Source organism: Salvelinus fontinalis, chromosome 35 (assembly GCF_029448725.1).
Source record: "Salvelinus fontinalis isolate EN_2023a chromosome 35, ASM2944872v1, whole genome shotgun sequence".
NCBI lineage: Eukaryota > Metazoa > Chordata > Actinopteri > Salmoniformes > Salmonidae > Salvelinus > Salvelinus fontinalis.
Window position 1 is genome coordinate 41,050,857 of NC_074699.1, and position 25,722 is coordinate 41,076,578.

At 44.9% G+C, this 25,722-nt stretch overlaps 2 protein-coding genes and 1 non-coding gene across 18 annotated transcripts in view; 2 read left to right on the plus strand and 1 right to left on the minus strand.

Moving 5' to 3' along the window:
- LOC129834874 (neogenin-like) overlaps positions 1–9,865 on the plus strand; it is a 249,315-nt gene extending 239,450 nt beyond the window's left edge. For 4 of the 14 annotated variants that reach the window (XM_055900218.1, XM_055900226.1, XM_055900220.1 and 1 more), the window contains exons 21-29: positions 68–100; positions 275–343; positions 1,811–1,949; positions 3,103–3,341; positions 3,647–3,739; positions 4,259–4,432; positions 4,915–5,193; positions 6,536–6,666; positions 7,562–9,865. In XM_055900218.1, the coding sequence (XP_055756193.1) occupies positions 68–100; positions 275–343; positions 1,811–1,949; positions 3,103–3,341; positions 3,647–3,739; positions 4,259–4,432; positions 4,915–5,193; positions 6,536–6,666; positions 7,562–7,645 (1,241 nt within the window). In that variant the 3' untranslated portion in view covers positions 7,646–9,865. The other 10 variants (XM_055900212.1, XM_055900216.1, XM_055900219.1 and 7 more) reach the window with 8 other exon arrangements.
- On the minus strand, positions 7,007–7,082 carry trnaa-ugc (transfer RNA alanine (anticodon UGC)). The gene has a single exon. It is a non-coding gene; the product is annotated as a tRNA-Ala (tRNA).
- Positions 9,866–13,070: 3,205 nt separating the features above from the next.
- Positions 13,071–25,709, plus strand: LOC129834875 (sorting nexin-1-like). Of its 3 annotated transcripts, none has more exons than XM_055900227.1 (15): positions 13,071–13,224; positions 17,574–17,733; positions 17,849–18,153; positions 18,451–18,517; positions 19,162–19,205; positions 19,450–19,591; positions 19,750–19,828; positions 20,050–20,125; positions 21,934–22,047; positions 22,313–22,406; positions 22,524–22,729; positions 23,394–23,537; positions 23,643–23,723; positions 23,841–23,912; positions 24,056–25,709. In XM_055900227.1, the coding sequence occupies exons 1-15, from the start codon at positions 13,111–13,113 to the stop codon at positions 24,104–24,106; spliced, it is 1,749 nt and encodes a 582-aa protein (XP_055756202.1). In that variant the 5' UTR covers positions 13,071–13,110; the 3' UTR covers positions 24,107–25,709. The 3 variants fall into 3 exon arrangements, with proteins under 3 accessions (XP_055756202.1, XP_055756203.1, XP_055756204.1); XM_055900228.1 differs by having other exon boundaries at positions 13,072–13,224; positions 17,849–17,961; XM_055900229.1 differs by lacking the exon at positions 13,071–13,224 and adding an exon at positions 13,957–14,324.
- Positions 25,710–25,722: the final 13 nt, after the last annotated feature.

The window sequence follows — 25,722 nt, forward strand, 5'->3', positions numbered from 1 at the left end:
AACTCCTCTAACCAGTGTTTGCTTTGTATTTTCTCTCCCTGGCTACTGTCTCCTTTGGCCTGTTTAGCTGAATCCTCTGACAAAATGGCTAATGACCAAGGTAATTCCCTCTTCCCTTCCATTCACTTCTTCTCAATGATGACTGTGCAGATTGTGTTCTTTTTCCTCACTCACGTGCCTAAAGCCCTTCATCTGCGTTCTGGTCAGATGAAATAAGTCAGGTAGTATTTAATTAACTGGGTGTAATAACTGGTGGTTTTGTCTCCTCTCTCAGCCTCCAATTTGCCAGTTAAACCAGGAAGTAACCAACCACCTCTTGACCATGGCTTTGGGTCTCCACACGGTAATGGCCTTTTCAGGTCACCATTGTCCATTCTGATTTGATCAACTCAATTGGCTGCAGTGTGGGTCCATTTCATTCCACCTCCATAAATGGATGTTAGTGTGAATAGGGCTTTGTTCAGTTCCTGTTCCATGGTACATTGGATTCATTTCTGGACCGAAGCTGAAATGGAATTGACACCAATTCTGCATTGAGCACTAATGTCTTTCTCAGCTAAGATAGTGTGCAGCAACTGAGCAAACCCCTATTCACACAAGTAACACTTTATTTGGATAGTTCTAAGTAGATGGTTTGTAGATGTTAAATAACTGTCAACATCTGAACTAACCCTTATCCTAACCCTAAACTTAACATTTACCCTAACCCTAAACTTAACCTTTACCTTAACCCTTACCCTAACCCTAAACTTAACCCTTACCCTAAACTTAACCTTAAACTTCACCTTAACGGGCCTCCCGGGTGGCGCAGTGGTCTAGGGCACTGCATCGCAGTGCTAACTGCGCCACCAGAGTCTCTGTGTTCGCCCCCAGGCTCTGTCGCAGCCGGCCGCGACCGGGAGGTCCGTGGGGCGACGCACAATTGGGCTAGCGTCGTCCGGGTTAGGGAGGGTTTGGCCGGTAGGGATTTCCTTGTCTCATCGCGCTCCAGCGACTCCTGTGGCGGGCCGGGCGCAGTGCGCGCTAACCAAGGGGGCCAGGTGCACGGTGTTTCCTCCGACACATTGGTGCGGCTGGCTTCCGGGTTGGAGGCGCGCTGTGTTAACGAAGCAGTGCGGCTTGGTTGGGTTGTGCCTCGGAGGACGCATGGCTTTCGACCTTCGTCTCTCCCGAGCCCGTACGGGAGTTGTAGCGATGAGACAAGATAGCAATTACTAGCGATTGGATACCACGAAAATTGGGGAGAAAAGGGGATAAAAAATAAAATAAAATAAAAAAAACTTCACCCTAACCTTTACCTTAACCCTAAACTTAACCTTTACCTTAACCCTAAACTTAACCCTTGCCCTAAACTTAACGTTAACCCTTACCCTAAACTTAACCCTTACCCTAAACTTAACCCTTACCTTAACCCTTACCCTAAACTTAACCCTTACCCTAAACTTAACCCTTACTTTAACCCTTACCCTAACATTTACTTAACCCTCACTCTAACCTTAGCAAGCAGTTGCTTATCAACAGATAGTTTGTTGATAGTGTGACCAGCTGTGGAGCATCTATATGGGAATATCCAAATAAAGTGGGACGGAAGTAATTCATGAGATTTAATCTAACCCAAGCCCCTTATACAAGTCTCCTATTGGTCTGAACTATTAGTCGTCATTCTAAAAGAAGTGTAATGGGAAAGTAATGAATGAACACACAAACAAATGAATTGTTAAATACGCTAATTGATCTCCAATGAGGACATTAATTCTTATGTGAATAAATAGGATTTTCTTTCTCACCTCTCTGGTCCATTTTGTTCCAGGAAAACCAGGAATTACAGGAAGTGCGGACAACCACATCCTGGTCATCGTCGTGATCATCTCTGTGGGAGCGTTCACCATCATTGTGGTGGTTGTGGGGGCCTTCCTCTGCACACGACGCACCACCTCCCACCAGAAAAAGTGAGCTGGTCTGCCGCAGCAATAATGTCTCAGGTCACTAATGTCCCAGCCAATAGCAGACCAACAACACAGGGTTATAACACACACACAGCACATCTGAGATGAGCAGGAATGTCTCCTTTCCTTTTTCCACCTACCTTTCCTTCTGTCATCTTTCACATTCCTTTCCCTACAACTTCATTTTATTTACTTTTCAACCGACACCCCCCCCCCCTTTATTACTGGTGGCCAGTAATAAACTGGCCCTGAACATCTCTAAAACTAAGAGCATTGTATTTGGTACAAATCATTCCCTAAGTTGTAGACCTCAGCTGAATCTGGTAATTTAATGGTGTGGTTGAACAAGTTGAGGAGACTAAATTACTTGGCGTTACCTTAGATTGTAAACTGTCATGGTCAAAACATATAGATTCAATGGTTGTAAAGATGGGGAGAGGTCTGTCCGTAATAAAGAGATGCTCTGCTTTTTTGACACCACACTCCAAAGAGTTTTGTCTAATCTTGATTATTGTCCAGTCGTGTGGTCCAGTGCTGCAAGGAAAGACCTAGTTAAGCTGCAGCTGGCCCAGAACAGAGCGGCATGTTTTGCTCTTCATTGTAATCAGAGAGCTGATATAAATACTATGCATGCCAGTCTCTTGGCTAATAGTTTTTATAAGAAACATTAATGTGCTGGAAATCCCAAATTGTTTGCATAGTCAACTTACACACAGCTCTGACACACACACACTTACCCCACCAGACATGCCACCAGGGGTCTTTTCATAGTCCCCAAATCCAGAACAAATTCAAGAAAGCGTACAGTATTATATAGAGCCCTTATTGCATGGAACTTCCTTCCATCCTAGATTGCTCAAATAAACAGCAAACCTGGTTTCGAAAAACAGAAATCAATACCTCACGGCAAAATAACGCTCCTCTATTAGACCTAGATAGCTTGTGTGTATGCATTGATATGTAGGCTACGTGTGCCTTTAAAAATGTTTATGTAGTTCTGTCCTTGTCTTAGTGTTCTGTATTATGTCATTATGTTTCATATTTTGTGTGGACCACAGGAAGAGTAGCTGCTGCTTTTGCAACAGTTAACGGAGATTCACCTCCCCCTTTTTAACCGACATCTCAACCCCCCCTTTTCCTCTTCTCTACCTCATAGGAAGCGGGCGGCCTCCAAGTCGTCCAACAGCTCCCACAAGTACAAGGGCAACTCCAAGGACCTGAAGCCTCCAGACCTATGGATCCACCACGAGCGGCTGGAGCTCAAGCCCATTGACAAGTCCCCCGAGCCCAACCCGGTGATGACTGACACCCCCATCCCCCGCACCTCGCAGGACATCAACCCCGTGGACCCCAGCCTGGACAACAGCCTGCTGCAGAGACGGAACTCCTACCGAGGTCAGATTGATGTAGCCAGTTTGGGGATTCCTTTGTCTGTGTTTTGAAGAGGCAATGTCTTTGTCGTTGTCATGCTAAACATTTCCTGCTTTTCATACATTTAACATTTCATACATTGTGTTTAGAGGGAAGAATCACCACTAACCAAACACAGCCTCACGACTGAGTCACAGATTTCTCTCAGGAGCCAGATTACCAAATCCTTCGATTGTTCCTGTCAATCCAAGAACAATTAGTTAAATTTTCAGACGTTCTTCATTCAGAGTCACTACCAATAGTGATCAAGGGAAAACTCTGACTTGCAGGCCACGAATCAGAAGACAGCATATCTGCACTGGCAGGGCGCCGGGGGATGCGGCCTAAAATGATGATGCCCTTCGATTCGCAGCCCCCCCAGCGTAAGTGTGTGTGTGTGTGTGTGTGTGTGTGTGTGTGTTCGCGCCTTGTGAATGTGTGTGTGTTTGGGATCTGTGCTCTCACCGGTCAATACACTGAGGTCAATAGACTATTTACCACTCAGACTATCGTACTGTTCAGGTGAAAGGAAAATAATATGCTGGTTTCTCCCTCCCGTGATAATGCACTACAGTCAATAGACTGAGAGCACTACAGTCAACATGTGGTTCTATAGGATCTGTTTCTATATTTTAGCTTTCATCTCATTTCAGTTTAACACATTCATGGCTACCAAATGACGCTGCCAATTCAAATGTACATCAGACGCACTCTGTGGAGTTATTGTATACGTGTGTATGGTTAAATACTACTGCTCTATGGTGTCACTATGAACCTGGTGTGTGTGTGGGTGTTTGCACGAGCGCAAGCATGTGTGTGTATTTGAACAGCACTGCTTCCCCACCCCTTCGTCAGCGCGGCTGGTTAAATGTTGTTGTCTCTGTGTGTGTGTCCATTCACAGCTGTGATTAGCGCTCACCCCATCCATTCCCTTGATAACCATCACCACCATTATCACACGGGCAGCCTGGCATCCCCGACACGCAGCTACCTCCATCACCACCAGGGCAGTGCCCACCTACGCCCACACGCCTGCGCCACCCCCATCTCCTATCTAGACATGGTGGGCTCCACAGGTGAGAGACCGCTGCCACCCGCAGGATGGAGGAGGGATTACAAGCGGGCAGCGCCAAGGGCCCACCTGGTCGTTTTGTTTGTCTTTCTGGCCTGATTTTGAGGAAGAACACAGGAGCATTATCTTTCATCTTCATGTCCATCCTCTTATCTGTGGGGCCACTGTGGGGCTGTCACATCCTCTTATCTGTGGGGCCACTGTGGGGCTGTCACATCCTCTTATCTGTGGGGCCACTGTGGGGCTGTCACATCTTATTTGTGGGGCCACTGTGAGGCTGTCACATCCTCTTATCTGTGGGGCCACTGTGAGGCTGTCACATCATCTTATCTGTGGGTCCACTGTGGGGCTATCACATCCTCTTATCTGTGGGTCCACTGTAGGGCTGTCACATCCTCTTATCTGTGGGTCCACTGTGGGGCTGTCACATCCTCTTAACACACCATCCACTGACCTGTCCCCCCCACACTCCTTTTGTGACTGCAGAGTCGGTGAGGAACACCCCCAGCACAGAGCCCCTCCCGCCCCAGGCCCAGCCCCCCTGCCAAGCCGAGCACCAGCACCCGGACCCCGAGGGCAGCTACCAAGGCTCCACGGCCACCGACGATGAGCCCAGCGCCAGCGGCAGCTACTGCAGCGCCGGCCAGCCCCCCACCGCCCACGTGCGACCCACTCACCCCCTCAAGAGCTTTGCCGTGCCCGCCAGCCCCGCCGCCATCTTCGAGTCGCCCGCCCTGCCCAGCACGCCGCTGCTTACTCAGACTGGTGAGGAGCGCACATAAACATACATACACGCATGCAGACATGTACACACAACACAACACATGCAATAGGACAGGCGTATGTACACATACAGGTAACTGCCAAAATAAAGGAACCACCAACATAGTGTCTTAATAGGGCGTTGGGCCACCAAGAACCATCAGAACTGCTTCAATGCACCTTGACATAGATTCTACAAGTGTCTGGAACTCTATTGGAGGGATGTGAAACTTTCTTATTTTCTTTTCTTTTTTACCCCTTTTTTCTCCCCAATTTCGTGGTTTCCAATTGGTAGTAGTTAGTCTTGTCTCATCGCTGCAACTCCCGTACGGACTCGGGAGAGGCGAAGGACGAGAGCCACGCGCCCTCGAAACACAACACAACCTAGCCGCACTGCTTCTTGACACAACGCACATCCAACCCGGAAGCCAGCCGCACCAATGTGTCGGAGGAAACACCTTACACCTGGTGACCATGTCAGCATGCACTGCTCCCGGCCCGCCACAGGAGTCGCTAGTGCGCGATGGGACAAGGACATCCCTGCCGGCCAAACCCTCCCCTAACCCGGATGACGCTGGGCCAATTGTGCGTCGCCCCATGGACCTCCCGGTCGCGGCCGGCTGCGACAGAGCCTGGGCTCGAACCCAGAATCTCCGGTGGCACAGCTAACACTGTGATGCAGTGCCTTAGACCACTGCGCCACCCGGGCGGCGTGACACCGTTCTTCCACTAGAAAATCAATAGTTTGGTGTTTTGTTGATGGTGGAAAACACTGTCAAGGTGCCGCTCCAGAATCTCCCATAAGTGTTGGATTGGGTTGAGATCTGGTGACTGACACACACACACACCCCCTATGCTCCTTTGAGACACCTGTTTCAGAGTGAGATCTCTTCTTCCATCCATGGTAGCCAAAATAACAGGCAACTGGTCATTTGTAGACACCCTAAGCACGATGGGATGTTAATTGCTTAATTAACTCAGGAACCACACCTGTGTGGAAGCACCTGCTTTCAATATACAGTACTTTGTATCCCTCATTTACTCAAGTGTTTCCTTCATTTTGTCAGTTACCTGTACATGTGTTTTACACTCCCAAACTGCAGATGAACATACACTGTTGGTAGAGCTTCTTGAGAAAGGAAAGGAAACGCATGTAAAGAAGGTGACTTGTGATTCCCTCTAACTATCAATCCCTTTGGAACTGCCTGTCCTGTCTGTCTGTATCTCTGTGTCTCTCTCTCTCTGTGTCTATCTCTGTGTCTCTCTCTCTCTGTCTATCTCTGTGTCTCTCTCTCTCTCTCTCTCTCTATCTCTGTGTCTCTCTTTCTCTCTGTCTGTATCTCAGGGCCCCAGCTCCACTCAGTAAAGACAGCCTCCATCGGCACCCTGGGCAGGGTGCGCCCCCCCATGCCAGTCACGGTGCCCGGTGCGCCAGATGTGCCCGAGACCAGCAAGATGCTGGAGGATGTAGACAGTGTGAGTACTGCTCCCCCCAGGTCTTCATGTAGAAAGGCTACAACATGCCAATGTCTGATTATGACTGTTAAATCAGCTGGCATATCATGCAATGTTGGTTCTTATTGTAGTTTGTACACACTTTAAATACAGGAAGAACACATGTCACTATGAATTACTATGTCATGTTTGTGTAAAAACCTGGTCATAGATCAATCAAGCCCATTGAACTAGTGAATACATTCCTAGAGTATGTCATGTTTCTTTTTGGACACAATCCTAAATTCATTCATTCAAGTCATTTAGCAGACGCTCTTATCCAGAGCGACTTACAAGTACATACATTCATACTTTTTTGTACTGGCCCCCCGTGGGAATCGAACCCACAACCCTGGCGTTGCAAGCGCCATGCTCTACCAACTGAGCCACACGGGGCCATGACATTGACAAATGACATTGACATGGATTTTAATCACATTTCTGTTTCCTTTCTCTCTTTATTCTTTGCAACTTGTTGCCTCCCTCACTGTTTTATGGTGTTAATGTTGGCTGCTTGTGATCATTGATATTATTGCATTCAATTTCTAATAATTCCTCTAAACCCATTGGAATGGTTTTGTCCATGATAATTCCCCTTAACCCATTGGAATGGTTTTGCACATACATTGATGTTTTGCCCCCTTTCAATGCCTTAACATATTGGTTGGCTGTTGATGCTGCTTTGTTTGTCTTGGATTTGGCTTCATGCTGCAGTCCCATTGACCAATTCCCCACCCACCCTTTATTTTGTAAACCTCATTACTCCCACCCCCTCCAAAAACAAACTGACCTTCTCCTCTCCCTTCCCCAGGTCCTTGCCTCCCTCCCCTCCTGTTCCTCCCTTGCTCCCCGCAGTAACCCTGTTCCTTTCCCTCAGAGCTACGAGCCTGATGAGTTGACAGAGGAGATGGCCCACCTAGAGGACCTGATGAAGGACCTGAACGCTATAACCACAGCCTGAGAACCACACGCCCACTCACCACGCTGCTCACACACACATACAGGCAGACACACACACACAAATCCAGGTAGTGACACACACAGGCAGGAACACACACACTGCCAGCCCTCAGAAAACTGGGAGCCCGATGCCCGGATACTAAATGGATACCGTCAATGGATCCTACACACCCCACTCAAGACAAACAAAAAATCTAAACTGAAACTTTTGGCTTACCTTGCTCAGTCTCAGGAAGGAGATGGCCATTTAAAAAAAACGACAGTTCACCTTTTTATGAAGAAACATTCTCAGAGACGATATCTAACATTGGTCGCTTTCAACCAGAAGATTGTGAATTTTCTCAGCAAAAAAACTGAAAACTATTAGAAGGTTGCTCTCATACTTTGATTGCCGGGGAGACCGCTCCTATGGTTGCCGGGGAGACCGCTCCTATGGTTGCCGGGGAGACCGCTCCGACAGACATCATATTGTGATTCCAAGTCAAGAGGAAGAGTCAAATATGCCGGTATTTCATGTTGGTGCTCACGAAACACAATCTAAACACAGTGTTTGTTTAATTAGTGTCACTTATCTGTGCGTTTTTGTATATCTATTGCCCTGTTTCAGTGAAGTGAACTTTGGACAACAGTCCCCTCCATTTCCATTAAAGCGGTCATTTTATAGCTATCATTTTGATCCAATGACGTCTGTTTTCCCTACTCTGTGTTATATATTGTGCCAAGTCTCTTATTATTCTCTAATATGCCATGTATTTTTTTTACATATCCGTATAGATATGTACATATGTTTTTAAAAAACGGCCTCATTCTATTCCCCCCCCAGCCTAGCCAATCATTTCATTTTATTTGGGAGGAGGGTGACAGAATAGACCCTCAAACGCTCGCTTTTCATATCTTGTGGGGAGATGCCTTGCGTGTTAGTACATTACATTTGAATGGGTTCTTGCGTTCTCTGGCATTGTCGCCCCTTTGTACATTGAAATGTTCAGTCTTTTTTTGTTTATGGGAGCTCCGTTTCAAAAAGCCTTACGAAACGTGTCCGTACGTTTACATTGGAGATGACTGTGCCCTCTGTGGACGTTTTCCAGTTACACTGTGATCCCTCTGACACGCAGCGTCACCACTCCCAGGCTAGGCTGGCCTTGGAGTGCCAAGTAGTAGGGCTTGTTAGCTGGTGACCCTTCAGAACCATCTGTGGGACATGAACCCTCCAGAGGCTGCTGGACTCGGAGTGCCTCACCCCGCAATCACACATCCTACCCAGTCAGTCGTTTCAATGGAATGGCAATATATCATATGAAAGTGCTATGAAATGGATGTCTTGTTTCCAAGAGACAATATTTGGTTGAAGAGGTCTGTTTTTTGCTCTATCTCTGTCATGTGAAAACCAGGTTTTTCAATCAAGGATAAGTGTTTACTGTTATCTGAGGTCTCTTAAAGAAATACTGCTTCATCGCTCTTTTTTAATGCTACTTGCAACGATGTTGGCCTATTGAATGGGACTCCCAGATTCAGATTTTTTTTTACATGTAGTTTGTTTTGTATGAAGAAAAAATAAACTTGTTCTGTACACAATTCCAATGTAAAAAGAAAAAAATTAAATATGATAATGTAAGAAGCTAGTTTTTCATCTGCCCTCTTACCCAAAGAAATGTAATTGCAATCGTAGTTACATGCTCTACTTTTGTGAATACCATGTTTCTCATAATGTACATCGTCATGAATGTCAATATAACTGTAAGAGATTTTACTTATGGATACAAAAGGAACATGTAAAAAATTAAAAAAGGACTGTAGGAAAAAAGAGACAGGACGCTAACCCGTTGGGAATAACCTATTAAGTTGTAGACAGTCAAGCCTGTATTGCACTTTTTCACAATTTTTGAAAACAAAACAAAATTTCTTCCATATCTTGTGTTATAAATATAAAAGCGATGTTTCTGTAACGTAGTGTCCTAGGTTAGCAGCAGGCAGCTGGTCTTGTTTTAATGGTCATTTGCTTTTGAGATATGAAATTGAGCGGCAGGTTTTACTGTGCTGCTGAGGTATTCTGTTGCTTGTTTCTGTACAGAGATTTCTTTGTTTTCTGTAGAATATTCTGTGGCTTAAAAAAAAAAAAAAAAAATCAAAATGTTTGACAAAAAAGTTTATTTTTATTTTTATTGGTGCTCTTATACATTGTGTATCCAACTATTATGAATACTAACAAAGTTGAAGTTTCTACTTGTCTGTTTTGTCATGTATGTTGTATTTTCTTGGTTGTGTGTGTTTGTTGTACGTGTGTGTGTGTGGGCGTCAATCTATTTCTCCATGAGACTTTTTAATGGGTGACTTACTGCCTGCCCTCATAGACTAGGTGTAACATAGTAAATGTAAATCCGGGACACTCAAATGAGTATATGTTATGTTTGTATGGAAACACAAGACAGGTGGTTACTTAAGGTGAAAACAAAAGGAGGGTGGATGGATGGGGTTATAACGTCTAGGATTTACGTATAGAAAAATAGGAAATGCTCTAGGATCAGGTTGATGTACACACCTTACTTATTCTCTATACTACTCACTGTAGCTCTGCTTAATACCAGTAACCAGTCATTGACCTGTTGGCACAGGCAACACTTTCATATACTGAGAGAGTCAACCATATATAGGCTGGGGTGTGATTGTCAATGGAGGTAGGAGACCTGAGGAGACATTGCCACTTTGATCAAAGAGACGCTAGACGTATTCACTTAGCCTGGTCCTAGATCTGAAAATACGCTTAGCAATGTCTTTGCAGCCACTGTCAAGCCAAACTTTCCTTTTTAAAAATGAAACAAATAAAGAAAGCATCATTAACTTGTCAAGCCAGCCAAATGAGGTTAATACCTTTTACATGAACCAAGCCAGCCAAATGGGGTTAATACCTTTTACATGAACCATGTCAGCCAAATGAGGTTAATACCTTTTACATGAACCAAGCCAGCCAAATGAGGTTAATACCTTTTACATGTACCAAGCCAGTCAAATGAGTTTAATACCTTTTACATGAACCAAGCCAGCCAAATGAGGTTAATACCTTTTACATGAACCATGTCAGCCAAATGAGGTTAATACCTTTTACATGAACCAAGCCAGCCAAATGAGGTTAATACCTTTTACATGTACCAAGCCAGTCAAATGAGTTTAATACCTTTTACATGAACCAAGCCAGCCAAATGAGGTTAATACCTTTTACATGAACCATGTCAGCCAAATGAGCTTAATACCTTTTACATGAACCAAGCCAGTCAAATGAGATTAATACCTTTTACATGAACCAAGCCAGCCAAATGAGGTTAATACCTTTTACATTTTAAATTAACCAAGCCAGTGGAATAAGTGAGATGCATGCAGGTAAAAAGATGTGCACATTTATGGGGCTGAAGAACAGTATCGGAACTAACCAGTGACTCTCGGCAGTAAATCCAGATCTCGTGATGTCACTTATGGTGACTTTTTAAAGCATATTCTATGCAAATGAATGAAAATTAAATTGTTCTCTTCCTTTGAAACTCATCTGAAAACCGAGGACAGTTAAGTTTGATCTATTGATCTTAACTTCACCAGGCAATTCTATATTAACCCCCCAAAATTATTTGGCTAGCATAACAATACTGTATTTTACCTATCAATTATTACATCTATTAATAGTGTTGGCCACATATAAATGCGCAGAACGTGAAAAATCCTTCATCGGCAAGACAAACCTGGTCGGTCATGAGGACTCACACAGGGAAGAAATCATACAGATGTCGAGTGCAGCAAAAGCTTTTCTAAAGCAAGTCATTTGAAAATTCATCATAGAATTCACACAGGTAAAAAATATATCGGTGTAAACGATGTGGCAAATCCTTCAGTCACGAGGTCAAACATGTAGACTCACACAGGTGACAAATCACATCAATGCGAATAAAGTGGCAAATCATTGAGGGCGAGGCCAGACTGACCCTTTGATTTCTATCCGTGTCTGTAATTGTCAATGGTTTCTCAATGGAAGTCGTACGTTGACGGTCAGCGGAGATGACGCGTCCATAACCATACAATTTCAATCAATTTTTCACGTACAAAAATATCTGAGTTGAACTTTGGACGGACCGACGGATACGTAACCATCCGTTTAGCGAATTAGAAAAGAGCAGGCGTTTCACGTCACACACTCCACACGGACCAAAATGCATCCGTTTTAATTTGGTGTCCATTCTCCATGGGTCAGTACGGCCTTGACCTTGTAGTCAGAGTGGACATTTGGTCAAGCATACATTTCAAACAGGGGAGAAACCGTTTTGCTGCAATGAATGTGGTTCATGCTACACCAGAAAGTCAAGTCTTAAATGCGCATATGAAGAAAAAGCATTTTGTGCTTTATGTGTGGAAATGGTTCATATCAGACACTAAAATGCCATCAGTCAATCCACTGAAGAGAAACTACTTTGTTGCCATGACTGTGGCAAACTCTTCCAAAACAAGAAGAACCTTGATAAAAATATCAAGATCGACAGAGGAGAAAATATATTGCTGTCATAAATATGTCAAATGCTTTAGACAACAGTACACTGATGGGCATATGAAGATACACATGGAAGAAAGAGAATGGATTTCCTCTGATTAAAAACCATACAAACACAAAACCTGGCCAATGCTTCTACAAAGGGAGTCTGGTTAGCTCACTCAGTCTGGTAAAAAAAATAAAAAAATCATTACTTTTGAATCTGTTTTCTCTTAGACTGTAGGCCTACATTTGAACTTCTGTTTTCAAAGGACACACTTCTGTCATCAATAAGAATCATTGTTTAGTAAATTAGACTATCAAAAATAAAAAAATAAACGATTTTGAATGATAATTTTGGAGATATTGTTCCCTTTGTTTTTATATGGCTATCAAACTGTTAATTTGTCAGGACTCTAGGGGACAGAGGGAGTTTCTCTCCTAACAAATACCTGTAGAGGATCTCTTTCACAGCCCAATTTCCTTATGGCTCTGTCAGAATACTTTTTTAAATACATGCTTCTTTTAGTCCTTCCTAGAAGTTGTGGCTGATAATACATGACTGGATTGGTGAAGGGTGTAACGACCCTCGTTTTCATCTGTCCAAATTAGTGATTCATTCAAGAAGGTAGAGGTGCATTTTTAAAAACTCTGACTATGGCCCAGCCAGCCACTTTAACCCATGCCCAACCTAACACCTGGAGCCACATGGTAATTAAAAAACATCACATATAATAGAGAATGGAGGTTGAAATACATTATATAGGCTAGATATTTTCTACAATGTTCTTCATTATATTGCTATTTCCAGCACCATTTACAGTTGGTCACACAGTACAGTATAAAGAATACAGGTCTGGGACGTTCCTAAACACGTTGCCGTTTAATCACCAGCAGGTGTCGCTCCAGACAGTACTTTGCACTTGTCAACTTCCGCTTACAGACGTATCATCACAGACATGGCGGCTAGCTCACCGCGGAATCCCTCTCTCCCTGGAGCAGAGAACCAAGACCCACTTTCCGAAATGGCAGATGAAGACAGTGACGAAGGGGAGGATATATTCGTTGGCAATGTAAGAACTAGACATATTAGATGATACCAGCTACAGCTTGTCTTGACTGAAGCCGGATCTGTACACCATTCCATAGCATGCTAACGTTAGCTTGCTAGCTAAGCTATTAGCCCTGTACACTACAGAACGGAGTTTAGCCAGCTAGCTAGGCTAACATTAGCTAGCTACCTGTCAAGCACAACTCTTCAAGTCTGCATTCTGGTACAGTCCATTAGATAGCTTACTGACGTTAACGCCTTTTGTTTTTTGAATGCAGTCTGCAAGCTGCACTCACTCAAACCATTACTAACTTATTTAGCGCTGCACTTCAGCCTAGATATCTACCTGTGTGAAGCTAGTCACAAAAATAATGAACCATAATAGTGCAATTTTCGGTTCGCTTTCAAAAATAAAAGTGATACAAATAGTGGAAATGTGCTAAATTTGGACTAGCTAGATAATGCTAAACAATGTAGGAATGTTCTTATACATTCAACAAAAGACAATAATCAGTTGACATCGCACTGTGGATGTATTAGACTAGAATTGCATTGGGGGCATACTTATATTTCATTCTACAGCCTTGCCTAAACATCACTGTTACCATGGTTATTCCATGGATAATCCGTCTGAAAGAAGTCGCTGTGAAAAAAATATGCAAATCTATGCAAGCTAAAATGTTGAATAAAATGATATGAGGTTACTTTACCGGTTGTCCGTGCAGAACCTACCGGCGCAGCAAAAAGTCAAGTAAACAATTATTTACTGTGGACATTTGATCTCCACAACTTTTTCCAGCACCTGTAAATTCTGTCACTTGTATTTTCCATCTCTTTAGCATTTCACGTGATGCACAATATGTAAACAATAGCCGAATGTAATCGAACGTTGTCGACCAAAGCACGTTCCGTCCCAATCAGCTCCGACAACGTCCGGTCTATGCTTCGGTTAAGTTCGGCGATTGTTGATATATTGTCCAAGTCATGCGAATTGCGTCAGTATTGGAAATATAATCGGGAAATACAAACCGATATACAGACCAGCGTACTGAATGTCGGGTTAATAACACTACTGTGTGGATAGTCTGTCTCAGATTACCTCCTATATAAGGAACAAATCGGGTAAAGTATGTTTAAATTAAGTTTATTCAACGTTCTGACTTGTCTTATGACTGTTCACAAAAAGTGAGCCTACATGTTAGAGATGAGAGAGGAGTCTGACACGCTCGGATTCGTAGAGGCTATGTACAGCCTAACCTATGGATGTTGCACCCATGAAATGGAGTATCAGCCTACTCCGTGACATTCACAGAACGCTAATATGTGTGTAAACGCTACACAGTTGTATTCTGTGAGTGTCACTGAGTAGGCTGATACCCCATTTCATGGGTGCAACATCCTTAGGTTAGGCTGTACGATTTCAACTGATTTCTATTGCTTTGGGTCAAATTAATTATTATTATAATGTTATTGTCTTGAATCTGTATAACATCCGACCTTGTTTAGCATTAACTAGTCCAAATAGGGCAGTATTCCACTATTTGTATTCATTTGAATCTTTTAATGGAGCACTTTTATTTTATTCCACTATTGTTGCTAATCCTTAGTGTGGCTAGCTTCACACAGGTGTAGCTAGCCAAGGTGGCAAATTCTCAAATCAAATCAAAGTTTATTTGTCACGTGCTCTGAATACAACAGGTCTAGACCTTACAGTGAAATGCTTACTTACAGGCTCTAACCAATAGTGCAAAAAAGGTATTAGGTGAATAATAGGTAAGTAAAATAAATAAAACAACAGTAAAAAGACAGGCTATAAAAGTAGCGAGGCTACATACAGACACCGGTTAGTCAGGCTGATTGAGGTAGTATGTACATGTAGATATGGTTAAAGTGACTATGCATATATGATGAACAGAGAGTAGCAGTAGCATAAAAGTGGTTGGTTGGTGGCGAGACACAATGCAGGTAGCCCAGTTAGCCAATGTGCGGGAGCACTGGTTGGTCAGCCCAATTGAGGTAGTATGTACATGAATGTATAGTTAAAGTGACTATGCATATGATAAACAGAGAGTAGCAGCAGCGTAAAAAAAGAGGGGTTGGGAGGGGGCACACAATGCAAATAGTCTGGGTAGCCATTTGATTACCTGTTCAGGAGTCTTATGGCTTGGAGGTAAAAACTGTTGAGAAGCCTTTTTGTCCTAGACTTGGCACTCCGGTACCGCTTGCCATGCGGTAGTAGGGAGAACAGTCTATGACTGGGGCGGCTGGGGTCTTTGGCAATTTTTGGGGCCTTCCTCTGACACCGCCTGGTGTAGAGGTCCTGAATGGCAGGCAGCTTAGCCCCAGTGATGTACTGGGCCATACGCACTACCCGCTGTAGTGCCTTGCGGTCAGAGGCCGAGCAATTGCTGTACCAGGCAGGGATGCAACCAGTCAGGATGATCTCGATGTTGCACCTGTAGAACCTTTTGAGGATCTGAGGACCCATGCCAAATCTTTTTAGTTTCCTGAGGGGGAATAGGCTTTGTCGTGCCCTCTTCACGACTGTCTTGGTGTGTTTGGACCATTCTAGTTTTTTGTTGATGTGGACACCAAGAAACTTGAAGCTCTCAATCTGCTCCACTAGAGCCCCGTCGAGAATGGGAATGGGGGCGTGCTTCGTCCTCCTCTTCATGTAGTCCACAATCATCTCCTTAGTCTTGGTTACGTTGAGGGATAGGTTGTTATTCTGGCACCTCCCGGCCAGGTCTCTGACCTCCTCCCTATAGGCTGTCTCATCGTTGTCGGTGATCAGGCCTACCACTGTTATGTCGTCTGCAAACTTAATGATGGTGTTGGAGTCGTGCCTGGCCATGCAGTCGTGGGTGAACAGGGAGTACAGGAGGGGACTAAGCACGCACCCTTGGGGAGCTCCAGTGTTGAGGATCAGTGTGCCAGATGTGTTGCTACCTACCCTCACCACCTGGGGGTAGCCCGTCAGGAAGTACAGGATCCAGTTGCAGAGGGAGTTGTTTAGTCCCAGGATCCTTAGCTTAGTGATGAGCTTTGAGGGTACTATGGTGTTGAACGCTGAGCTGTAGTCAATGAATAGCATTCTTACATAAGTGTTCATTTTGTCAAGGTGGGAAAGGGCAGTGTGGAGTGCAATAGAGATTGCATCATCTGTGGATCTGTTTGGGTGGTATGCAAATTAGGGTGGGTCTAGGGTTTCTGGGATAATGGTGTTGATGTGAGCCATTACCAACCTTTCAAAGCACTTCATGGCTACGGACATGAGTGCTACGGGTCTGTAGTCATTTAGGCAGGTTGCCTTTGTGTTCTTGGGCACAGGGACTATGGTGGTCTGCTTGAAACAGTTGTTATTACAGACTCAATCAGGGACATGTTGAAAATGTCAGTGAAGACACCTGCCAGTTGGTCAGCACATGGCCGGAGCACACGTCCTGGTAATCCGTCTGGCCCCGCAGCCTTGTGTATGTTGACCTGTTTAAAGGTCTTACTCACGTCGGCTACGGAGAGCGTGATCACACAGTCGTCCGGAACAGCTGATGCTATTGTTGCTAATCCTTAGTGTGGCTAGCTTCACACAGGTGTAGCTAGCCATGGTGGCTAATTCTGTTATGATTTTATCCCATCTGGGCAATGGTTGACCTCACTCTTGTCCAGGACCGGGGCAGCTGATAACGTAACTAACTAGCTTGTTAAATCGGTTCTATTTTTACAACTTCACTGCACGTTGGTTAGTTAGTTCTACTAATATCTATATATCTAACTTCAGTTGGACACACACGTTTCCACCCAAATAAAGGAAAATATGAATAATTGTCTTCAAATCCCGTAGTGAACATCAGTCCACACTTGAGCAGTTACCCTCACCTTCATTTTGGACAAAAATGTGTTTGATAGTAATGGACATGTGGCTATGTAGGCCCATGTATTCTGTTGCATCATTGTATTACAGCAATGTAATACATAACTAAAGGGACAATTCCCTATTTTCAAACCCTAAATTCATCATCTCCAACACCACCCCCATCATCAACATGTGAACATGGTGGGTTTATATGTTTTTGAGTCAAAAAACACTTATCTTCCTTCTATCTCTTTTACTTCAAAACACAAATGCACCATTTTCATTTGTTGATGTCGGAGATGAATATGAAGTTACGTTTTTTAAATAATTGCCTTTGTCACAATCAACTGACCTGGCCCCTTTTCACTGATAACCCAAGTCCACCCCACACAAATATTGTGGTTTGGGCTTCTCCTTGTATGTGAAAGGTTTAAACGCTGGCACAAAAAGTGACCTGTTTAAATACCCTCAATTCTAACTGCTGTACTCTTTATTGATATTTTTGTATTACCCTTCAGAGCAACCCTGTTGCAGAGTCCTTTCAGCCTGACACAGCCAATGGCGAAGAACCAGCTGACCTCTTCAGTGAAGAAGAAACCAGCACCGCTGTCAACAGTTCCATCACAACCTTTAAGTCCAACGGTGTCCATTCAGACAATGAGAATGATCTATTTGCAGGTATGTTATCATTTTTACCTTTTATTATTACCCCTACTAGACTGAAGAGCAGAATTGGTTCATCTCCCTGTGACGTTCTTGCTTATGTTGTATGTTGTCCCCCCCGTCCCCTCAGAGGTCTCGGTGGAGCTGTCCATGGAGAACCCCAGCACCACAGCCAAGACCTCTGGAGCTGAATTCACCCCGTCACTTACACTGTCAGCAACACAACCCAGGTCTATGGAGCAGGTAGGCTACAACAGGACATCAGCAACACAACCCAGGTCTATGGAGCAGGTAGGCTACAACAGGACATCAGCAACACAACCCAGGTCTATGGAGCAGGTAGGCTACAACAGGACATCAGCAACACAACCCAGGTCTATGGAGCAGGTAGGCTACAACAGGACATCAGCAACACAACCCAGGTCTATGGAGCAGGTAGGCTACAACAGGACATCAGCAACAAATTCCACCACAGTTGAGTTGAATGTAATATGTTGTCTGCTGCTTGTTGCTTTGGAGGGCCATTATGCCATACCATAATTATTATCAGCCCTCAAAAGACAGATATAGGGGATAGGGAACACTGCTGACCTTATGAGACTAGCAAAACCCCAAACGTTTTCATCATCGTTCCTCTATGCAGCATTAGCAAAAGAGAGAGAATAATTACAGTAAATGTAAGTGCAATTTCCCGAAGTCTTGTTGTTCACCAGCTCATTTCCACCAATTCAGTTGGAAGAGGATAAGGATGAGGACAGCTTTGACATGGACGTTGCTGTCACCAATCCAGAGAAAATTGGTAAGGAATATTTTTTTCTCACTATCTTTGAACTAATGTTTAGCAACCATTTAGAAGCATTTGAAGTGTGTATTGTGGTTGAATCCATGGAAGCTGTGATGTAATTATCTCATCTTCCTCTCAATTGAGTTGAGTTTTTAAAGTAGGGAGCCAAGATGGCGTCGCTGTGAGAGGGAGTGTTTTCTTGCTTGTCCAAGCAACTTTGAGGGTTAGGTGGTTACGAGTCTAATATTGGCTATCAATGTAGCAAGAAACTAACTATAGCTTTAGCTACACATGGCAAGTTGAGAGTTTTGTTTTTGTCAAGTTGAATGGGAAGAACACAACAAAGACAACAAAAGACGGAATATCAAAGCCTCACAGAAGACGGCAGGCATGCTAGCTAGCTACGACAAGAGTCAGAACAGCATGGATACACAAGATGCCGCGAGCTCAAGACGGACCAGGACCAGATCCTTTAAACCTCTTTACCTCAGTTTAGTTTTTAAATGTTGTTCACTTTTGGTCCTGGAGGGTTGTAGCCAGGATATGCCTGTTTTTTCTTATTTTACAGTTTGTGTGTCATTTTCCTGTCTCGGATTTCATATTTGAAACTAAACTTTGTCTCAACCTCTGTAACCTGACAATTTGATCTTCCCTTTTAGGAGATGGCATGAACGCTTACATGGCCTACAAGGTGTCCACTCGGGTATGTACCTTCTGCAGCAGCAAAATCAGGACTTTTTAAACAACTAGTTTTTGTTTTGGTCATGTATATAGTAGTACTCCCAAACCATTTTTTCTATACTTTGCACTGTGACCATGAACAATTTGAAGGAATTACTCTGCTTGTGTTGAGTAGGCCTACTACTGCCAGTGTCCTCTATGAAATCAGAACATGTGATTTTGTTTTGCGCAAACTGATACTAAGCCTCACTAATTCCACCCCCTAGACTACATTACCCATGTTCAGGAACAGGACATTCTCGGTGTGGAGGAGGTTCAGTGATTTCCTTGGGCTGTATGAGAAGCTGTCGGTGAAGCACTCTCTGAACGGCTGTATCATCCCTCCACCACCAGAGAAGAGCGTTGTGGGTAAGGAACTACATTTGTCAATTCATGTCTGCCAGCCAGTTTCAAAAACAAAACCACCGGTTACAGGCATAGTATGCAAACCCGGTAGATTTCACAGGTGCAGGGTACTGATCACGACACATGAAAGACACTAGTAACACCATGTCTTGACTCCCTAGGGATGACCAAAGTGAAGGTGGGAAAAGAGGACTCTTCCTCGGCTGACTTTGTGGAGAGGAGGAGAGCGGCTCTGGAGAGGTAGAACCTGAAGCAGCACCTTTTACCATTATTGTACTCAGACTTTGCATGTACAGGACGGTGAAGTATCATGTCAGATTGTGTTTTATATTAGCCTGTTGATATTTATCATATTCCTTTGCTTTTGTTAAGAATGTATTGCTGTATCTTCATTGCTATGGCAGGCATTGCATTGTTTCCTCGCTGTAGTCTAGCCCGTTGATATTTGTGGGATTTTCTAGGTATCTGCAAAGAGTAGTGTGTCACCCGTCCCTGTTACAAGACCCTGATGTCAGAGAGTTCCTGGAAAGAGACGAGGTAGGTGCTCTTTAGTGATTAGCTATCAATACTGTCACAGACTACTGGAATCGTGCATTAATTTGTTCACTGCGTGCGTGTGTCTGCGTGCGTGCGTGTGTCTGCGTGTGTCTGCGTGTGTCTGCGTGTGTCTGCGTGTGTCTGCGTGTGTCTGCGTGTGTCTGCGTGTGTCTGCGTGTGTCTGCGTGCGTGCTTGTGTCTGTGTGTGTCTGCGTGCGTGTGTGTCTGCGTGCGTGCGTGTCTGCGTGCGTCTGCGTGTGTGCTTGTGTCTGCGTGCGTGTGTGTGTGCGTCTGCGTGCGTGTGTGTGTCTGCGTGCGTCTGCGTGTGTGCTTGTGTCTGCGTGCGTGTGTGTGTGCGTCTGCGTGCGTGTGTCTGCGTGTGTGCTTGTGTCTGCGTGCGTGTGTGTCTGCGTGTGTGCGTCTGCGTGCGTGCTTGTGTCTGCGTGCGTGCTTGTGTCTGTGTGTCTGCGTGCGTGCTTGTGTCTGCGTGCGTGCTTGTGTCTGTGTGTGTCTGCGTGCGTGCGTGTGTCTGCGTGCGTGCTTGTGTCTGCGTGCGTGCTTGTGTCTGCGTGCGTGCTTGTGTCTGCGTGCGTGCTTGTGTCTGCGTGCGTGCTTGTGTCTGCGTGCGTGCGTGCTTGTGTCTGCGTGCGTGCTTGTGTCTGCGTGCGTGCGTGCTTGTGTCTGCGTGCGTGCGTGCTTGTGTCTGCGTGCGTGCGTGCTTGTGTCTGCGTGCGTGCGTGCGTGCTTGTGTCTGCGTGCGTGCGTGCGTGCTTGTGTCTGCGTGCGTGCGTGCGTGCTTGTGTCTGCGTGCGTGCGTGTGTCTGCGTGCGTGCGTGTGTCTGCGTGCGTGCGTGCTTGTGTCTGCGTGCGTGCGTGCTTGTGTCTGCGTGCGTGCGTGCTTGTGTCTGCGTGCGTGCGTGCTTGTGTCTGCGTGCGTGCGTGCGTGCTTGTGTCTGCGTGCGTGCGTGCGTGCTTGTGTCTGCGTGCGTGCGTGTGTCTGCGTGCGTGCGTGCGTGTGTCTGCGTGCGTGCGTGTGTCTGCGTGCGTGCGTGTGTCTGCGTGCGTGCGTGTGTCTGCGTGCGTGCGTGTGTCTGCGTGCGTGCGTGTGTCTGCGTGCGTGCGTGTGTCTGCGTGCGTGCTTGTGTCTGCGTGCGTGCTTGTGTCTGCGTGCGTGCTTGTGTCTGTGTGTGTCTGCGTGCGTGCGTGTGTCTGCGTGCGTGCGTGTGTGTGCGTGCTTGTGTCTGCGTGTGCGTGTGTCTGCGTGCGTGTGTCTGCGTGCGTGTGTCTGCGTGCGTGTGTGTGTCTGCGTGCGTGCGTGCTTGTGTGTGTGTGTGTGTGTGTCTGCGTGCGTGCTTGTGTCTGCGTGCGTGCTTGTGTCTGCGTGCGTGTGTGTGTCTGCGTGCGTGTGTGTGTCTGCGTGTCTGCGTGCGTGTGTGTGTCTGCGTGTCTGCGTGCTTGTGTCTGCGTGCGTGTGTCTGCGTGCGTGCTTGTGTCTGCGTGTGTGCTTGTGTCTGCGTGTGTCTGCGTGCGTGTGTCTGTGTGTGCGTGCGTGTGTCTGTGTGTGCGTGCGTGTGTCTGTGTGTGCGTGCGTGTGTCTGTGTGTGCGTGCGTGTGTCTGCGTGCGTGCGTGTGTCTGCGTGCGTGCGTGTGTCTGTGTGTGCGTGCTTGTGTCTGCGTGCGTGCTTGTGTCTGCGTGCGTGCTTGTGTCTGCGTGCGTGCTTGTGTCTGCGTGCGTGCTTGTGTCTGCTTGTGTCTGCGTGCGTGCTTGTGTCTGCGTGTGTGTGCGTGCGTGTGTGTGTCTGTGTCAGCTGCCTAGGGCGGTGGGTACACACACACTGAGTGGAGCTGGCTTCCTGAAGATGATCAACAGAGCATCTGATGCTGTCAGTAAGATGACCATCAAGATCAGCTACTCGGACGCTGTAAGACAATCACTGTTCTGGTTGATTTCCTCAAATGCCAAACATGAAATCATAGCAGTAAAGTCGGTTATCTAAATTAATGTTGGAGCTTTTGCATTTTTTTTTTCTTCTGTAAAAATATAAGCTTTTTCTTTACTGTCTGCTAAACGGGATGTGTATGCCTCTGTAAAGCTTTGGGTCGATAAGTCCCCTTTGTCATTCAAATTAGTTTAATTGATGTAGATTGGTTGCCTGATTGTACCTCCCACGTTGCTTTGTGTTCCAGTGGTTTGACAACAAACTGCAGGAGGTGGAGTGCGAGGATCTGCAGCTGAGGAAACTCCATGCGGTGGTGGACTCCCTAGTCAACCACAGAAAGGGTGAGATTCACAGAAAAAAGAGAGATGTCTGCTTTAAAACCCTTTTGATAAGATTGGAGCTTTAAAGCAGATGTTCTTTTTTTATTTGTGACCCTGGTATATCTGTTGTTTCGTCAGAGCTCTGCGGGAACACAGCAGTGTTCGCCAAGAGCATGGCCATGCTGGGCAACTCGGAGGACAACACAGCTCTGTCCCGGGCCCTCTCCCAACTGGCCGAGGTGGAGGACAAGATGGAGACGCTACACCAGGAGCAGGCGGCCAGCGACTTCTTCATCTTGGCCGAGCTGCTGGCCGACTACATCCGCCTACTTGGAGCCGTCAGGGTACGGAAACTTCATTCTACATCCGCCTACTAGGGGCCGTCAGGGTACGGAAACTTCATTCTACATCCGCCTACTACGGAAACTTCATTCTACATCCGCCTACTAGGAGCCGTCAGGGTACGGAAACTTCATTCTACATCCGTCTACTTGGAGCCGTCAGGGTACGGAAACTTCATTCTACATCCGCCTACTAGGGGCCGTCAGGGTACGGAAACTTAATTCTACATCCGCCTACTAGGGGCCGTCAGGGTACGGAAACTTCATTCTACATCCGCCTACTTGGAGCCGTCAGGGTACGGAAACTTCATTCTACATCCGCCTACTAGGGGCCGTCAGGGTACGGAAACTTCATTCTACATCCGCCTACTTGGAGCCGTCAGGGTACGGAAACTTCATTCTACATCCGCCTACTAGGGGCCGTCAGGGTACGGAAACTTCATTCTATGGCCTGAATTTTAAATAGAACACTACGACTACATTGACTGGATGAGTAAATCCAAAATGTCAATGGAAGATTAGTGCAAACGTTGCTAGCTTTGGTGCTAAATTGGGTAGCTACCAGCTAGAATCTGTGTGCCCTTGATGTGAAATTGATGCGGTGCAGATTTTGGCCTAAACTCGTGCTGTGCGCCTAATTTGGGCATTCTCGTTATGTTGTCCTCAGGGCTGTTTTGAGCAGCGCATGAAAACGTGGCAGCGCTGGCAGGAGGCTCAGAGCACCCTGCAGAAGAAGAGGGAGGTTGAGGCAAAGCTTCTGTGGGCCAACAAGCCTGACAAACTACAACAGGCCAAAGAGGAGATTACTGAGGTACAGGAGCCAGCACTGTGGTAATGCATGCTTAAAGGGAGGTGGTATTGCTTTGACTTCTATTTCCACCTTAAACTTTCCTTATTCCCCTCGTGTCTTTCACAGTGGGAGGGTAAAGTCACTCAGTACGAGAGGGATTTTGACAGGATCTCTGTAACCGTTCGCAAGGAATTCCTCAGGTTTGAGGTAAGGCTAGTTTTTTTAAATTTATTTTTCATTCGAGCAACATCATGCTACCGTATTCAGGATAGTTTTGCATGAGAAAATCTACATGAGTTTTTTTTCTTCCCCTCCATCTAACAGAAAGAGAAGTCCAAGGACTTCAAAAGCCAGATAGTGAAATATCTGGAGTCTCTTCTACAGTCTCAACAGCGGGTAATCTGTACTCTTATTTTTTACTTTAAAAGAAAATCTCTCTTCAAATGTGTGTTTTCATGTAATTGTTTGCTTGAAATGTTGGCCTTTATACTCCAGATATTGATGTGCTCTCTTTTCACTTTTCTCCCACTTGGATCTAGCTCGTAATGTTCTGGGAAGCATTCCTGCCTGAAGCTAAAGCGATAGCATGATGAAGCTTGAGGACGTTAGGAAGAGAACGACTGCCTTTTTGAACACTTTACCTCCTGACTATGTACCCAGAAGACAATGCAACAGAGGGGACAACTACTCTACAGCTCATCCATATTATTTTAGCATTAGTGATTTATTTTCCAGCTTTTCAGTATTGTATTGTATTGATTCAACAGGAATGAATTTGACAGTATAGCTTTTCTATGTAAACATGTCAGTGGTGTAAATGGGATATTTTTTTACTCTGTGTTCTTGGGCCACCCTTACTCAGATAGGAAGCGTTTGGCTTTCAAATCCTAAAGTGTTCACATTTTGAGGTACTTCCCTAGAGTAGTAGTGTTTGTTTACAGTGGAGGGCAGTTCATAACTGTTTACAAAAGCTCATGAAATAACTTTTGGGTCCACAAACGCATAGGGGAATGTAGTAAATTGTGTGTGTCCTGTGAAATACCACTTTGACTAGAGAGCTCATTCAAACTGATAGACGGACTAATACCAACAGTCCTCAATTTGTGCATTTCCAGACCTACAGTGAAGGGACAAAATAATGGAAGCACGGAGTGTATGTTTATGGTGACCCATCAGATGAGTGTGCCTGCCTGTGTCTTTGTGCGTGTTCACCATTGTTTGATCATCTGTTTCCTCAAATAATTATGATCAACAACAGTCTTTCTGAACTAACCATCAGTATATTTTTACATCTGTGTTCAAACATGTAGCCTCATTGAATTCAATGTGAATGTGAAATGTGTCCTGTTCAGTGGTTGAAAAAGTACTAAATGTTCATACTTGAGTAAAAGTACAAAGTAAAAGTCAATGCTATACATAAAATTCCTTATATTAAGCAAACCAGACGGCACAATTTTCTTGTTTTTTATTTATTTACAGACAGACTGCGGCACACTCCAACACTCAGACATAATTTACAAAAGCAGTATTTGTGCTTAATGAGTCCGCCAGATCAGAGGCAGTAGGGCTGACAATGCGTTATATAGATAGGTGTGTGAATTGGACCATAATTCTATCCTGCCTCAGCATTCAAAATGTAATGAGTTCTTTTGGGTGTCGGGGTTGATGTATGGGAGTAGTACATATCTTTAGGAATGTTGTGGAGTAAAAGTAGTCAAATATCAATAGTAATGTAATGTACACATACCCAAGTATTTTTTTCTTAAGTATTTTAAACCACTGGTTATGTTTCCTCACAATTTTGATAAACTAGCAACAGTGCTTGACTTGGACTGAAATAGGTGTCAGTACTCATTTTGGGTGCTGGTACTGTTAAGGTGCAGGAACTCCATAATAATTTTGAACTAAATATTCTATATAAGGTGCAGGAACTTGAGCAGTAGAAAATTAGGTGCCGGTATTCAGTTCCGGTTGGGGTTATACCCAAATCCAGCACTGACTAGCAGTGTGTAATGATGATGAAAGCATAGTGATAACAAGTGTTGACTCCTTTAGTTTTCTTACCCAACATTTATATGAGTGTCTGTTCTTTTTCCTCAAGATGTGCTTTATTTTTGTAACCACTTGCATTTAGATAAGATATTCCTGAAAATTATATAGAAGGGAGTAATAAAGATGATTGATTGAACTTCGTTTAATGTTTGAG

Excerpts from the sequence above, each read along its gene's own strand:
- LOC129834875 (XM_055900227.1), top strand. The coding sequence starts at position 13,111 with ATGGCGGCTAGCTCACCGCGGAATCCCTCTCTCCCTGGAGCAGAGAAC. Across the intron at positions 22,730-23,393 it reads GCCTACTTGGAGCCGTCAGG|GGCTGTTTTGAGCAGCGCAT; the intron begins GTACGGAAACTT and ends TGTTGTCCTCAG. Across the intron at positions 23,913-24,055 it reads TTCTACAGTCTCAACAGCGG|CTCGTAATGTTCTGGGAAGC; the intron begins GTAATCTGTACT and ends ACTTGGATCTAG.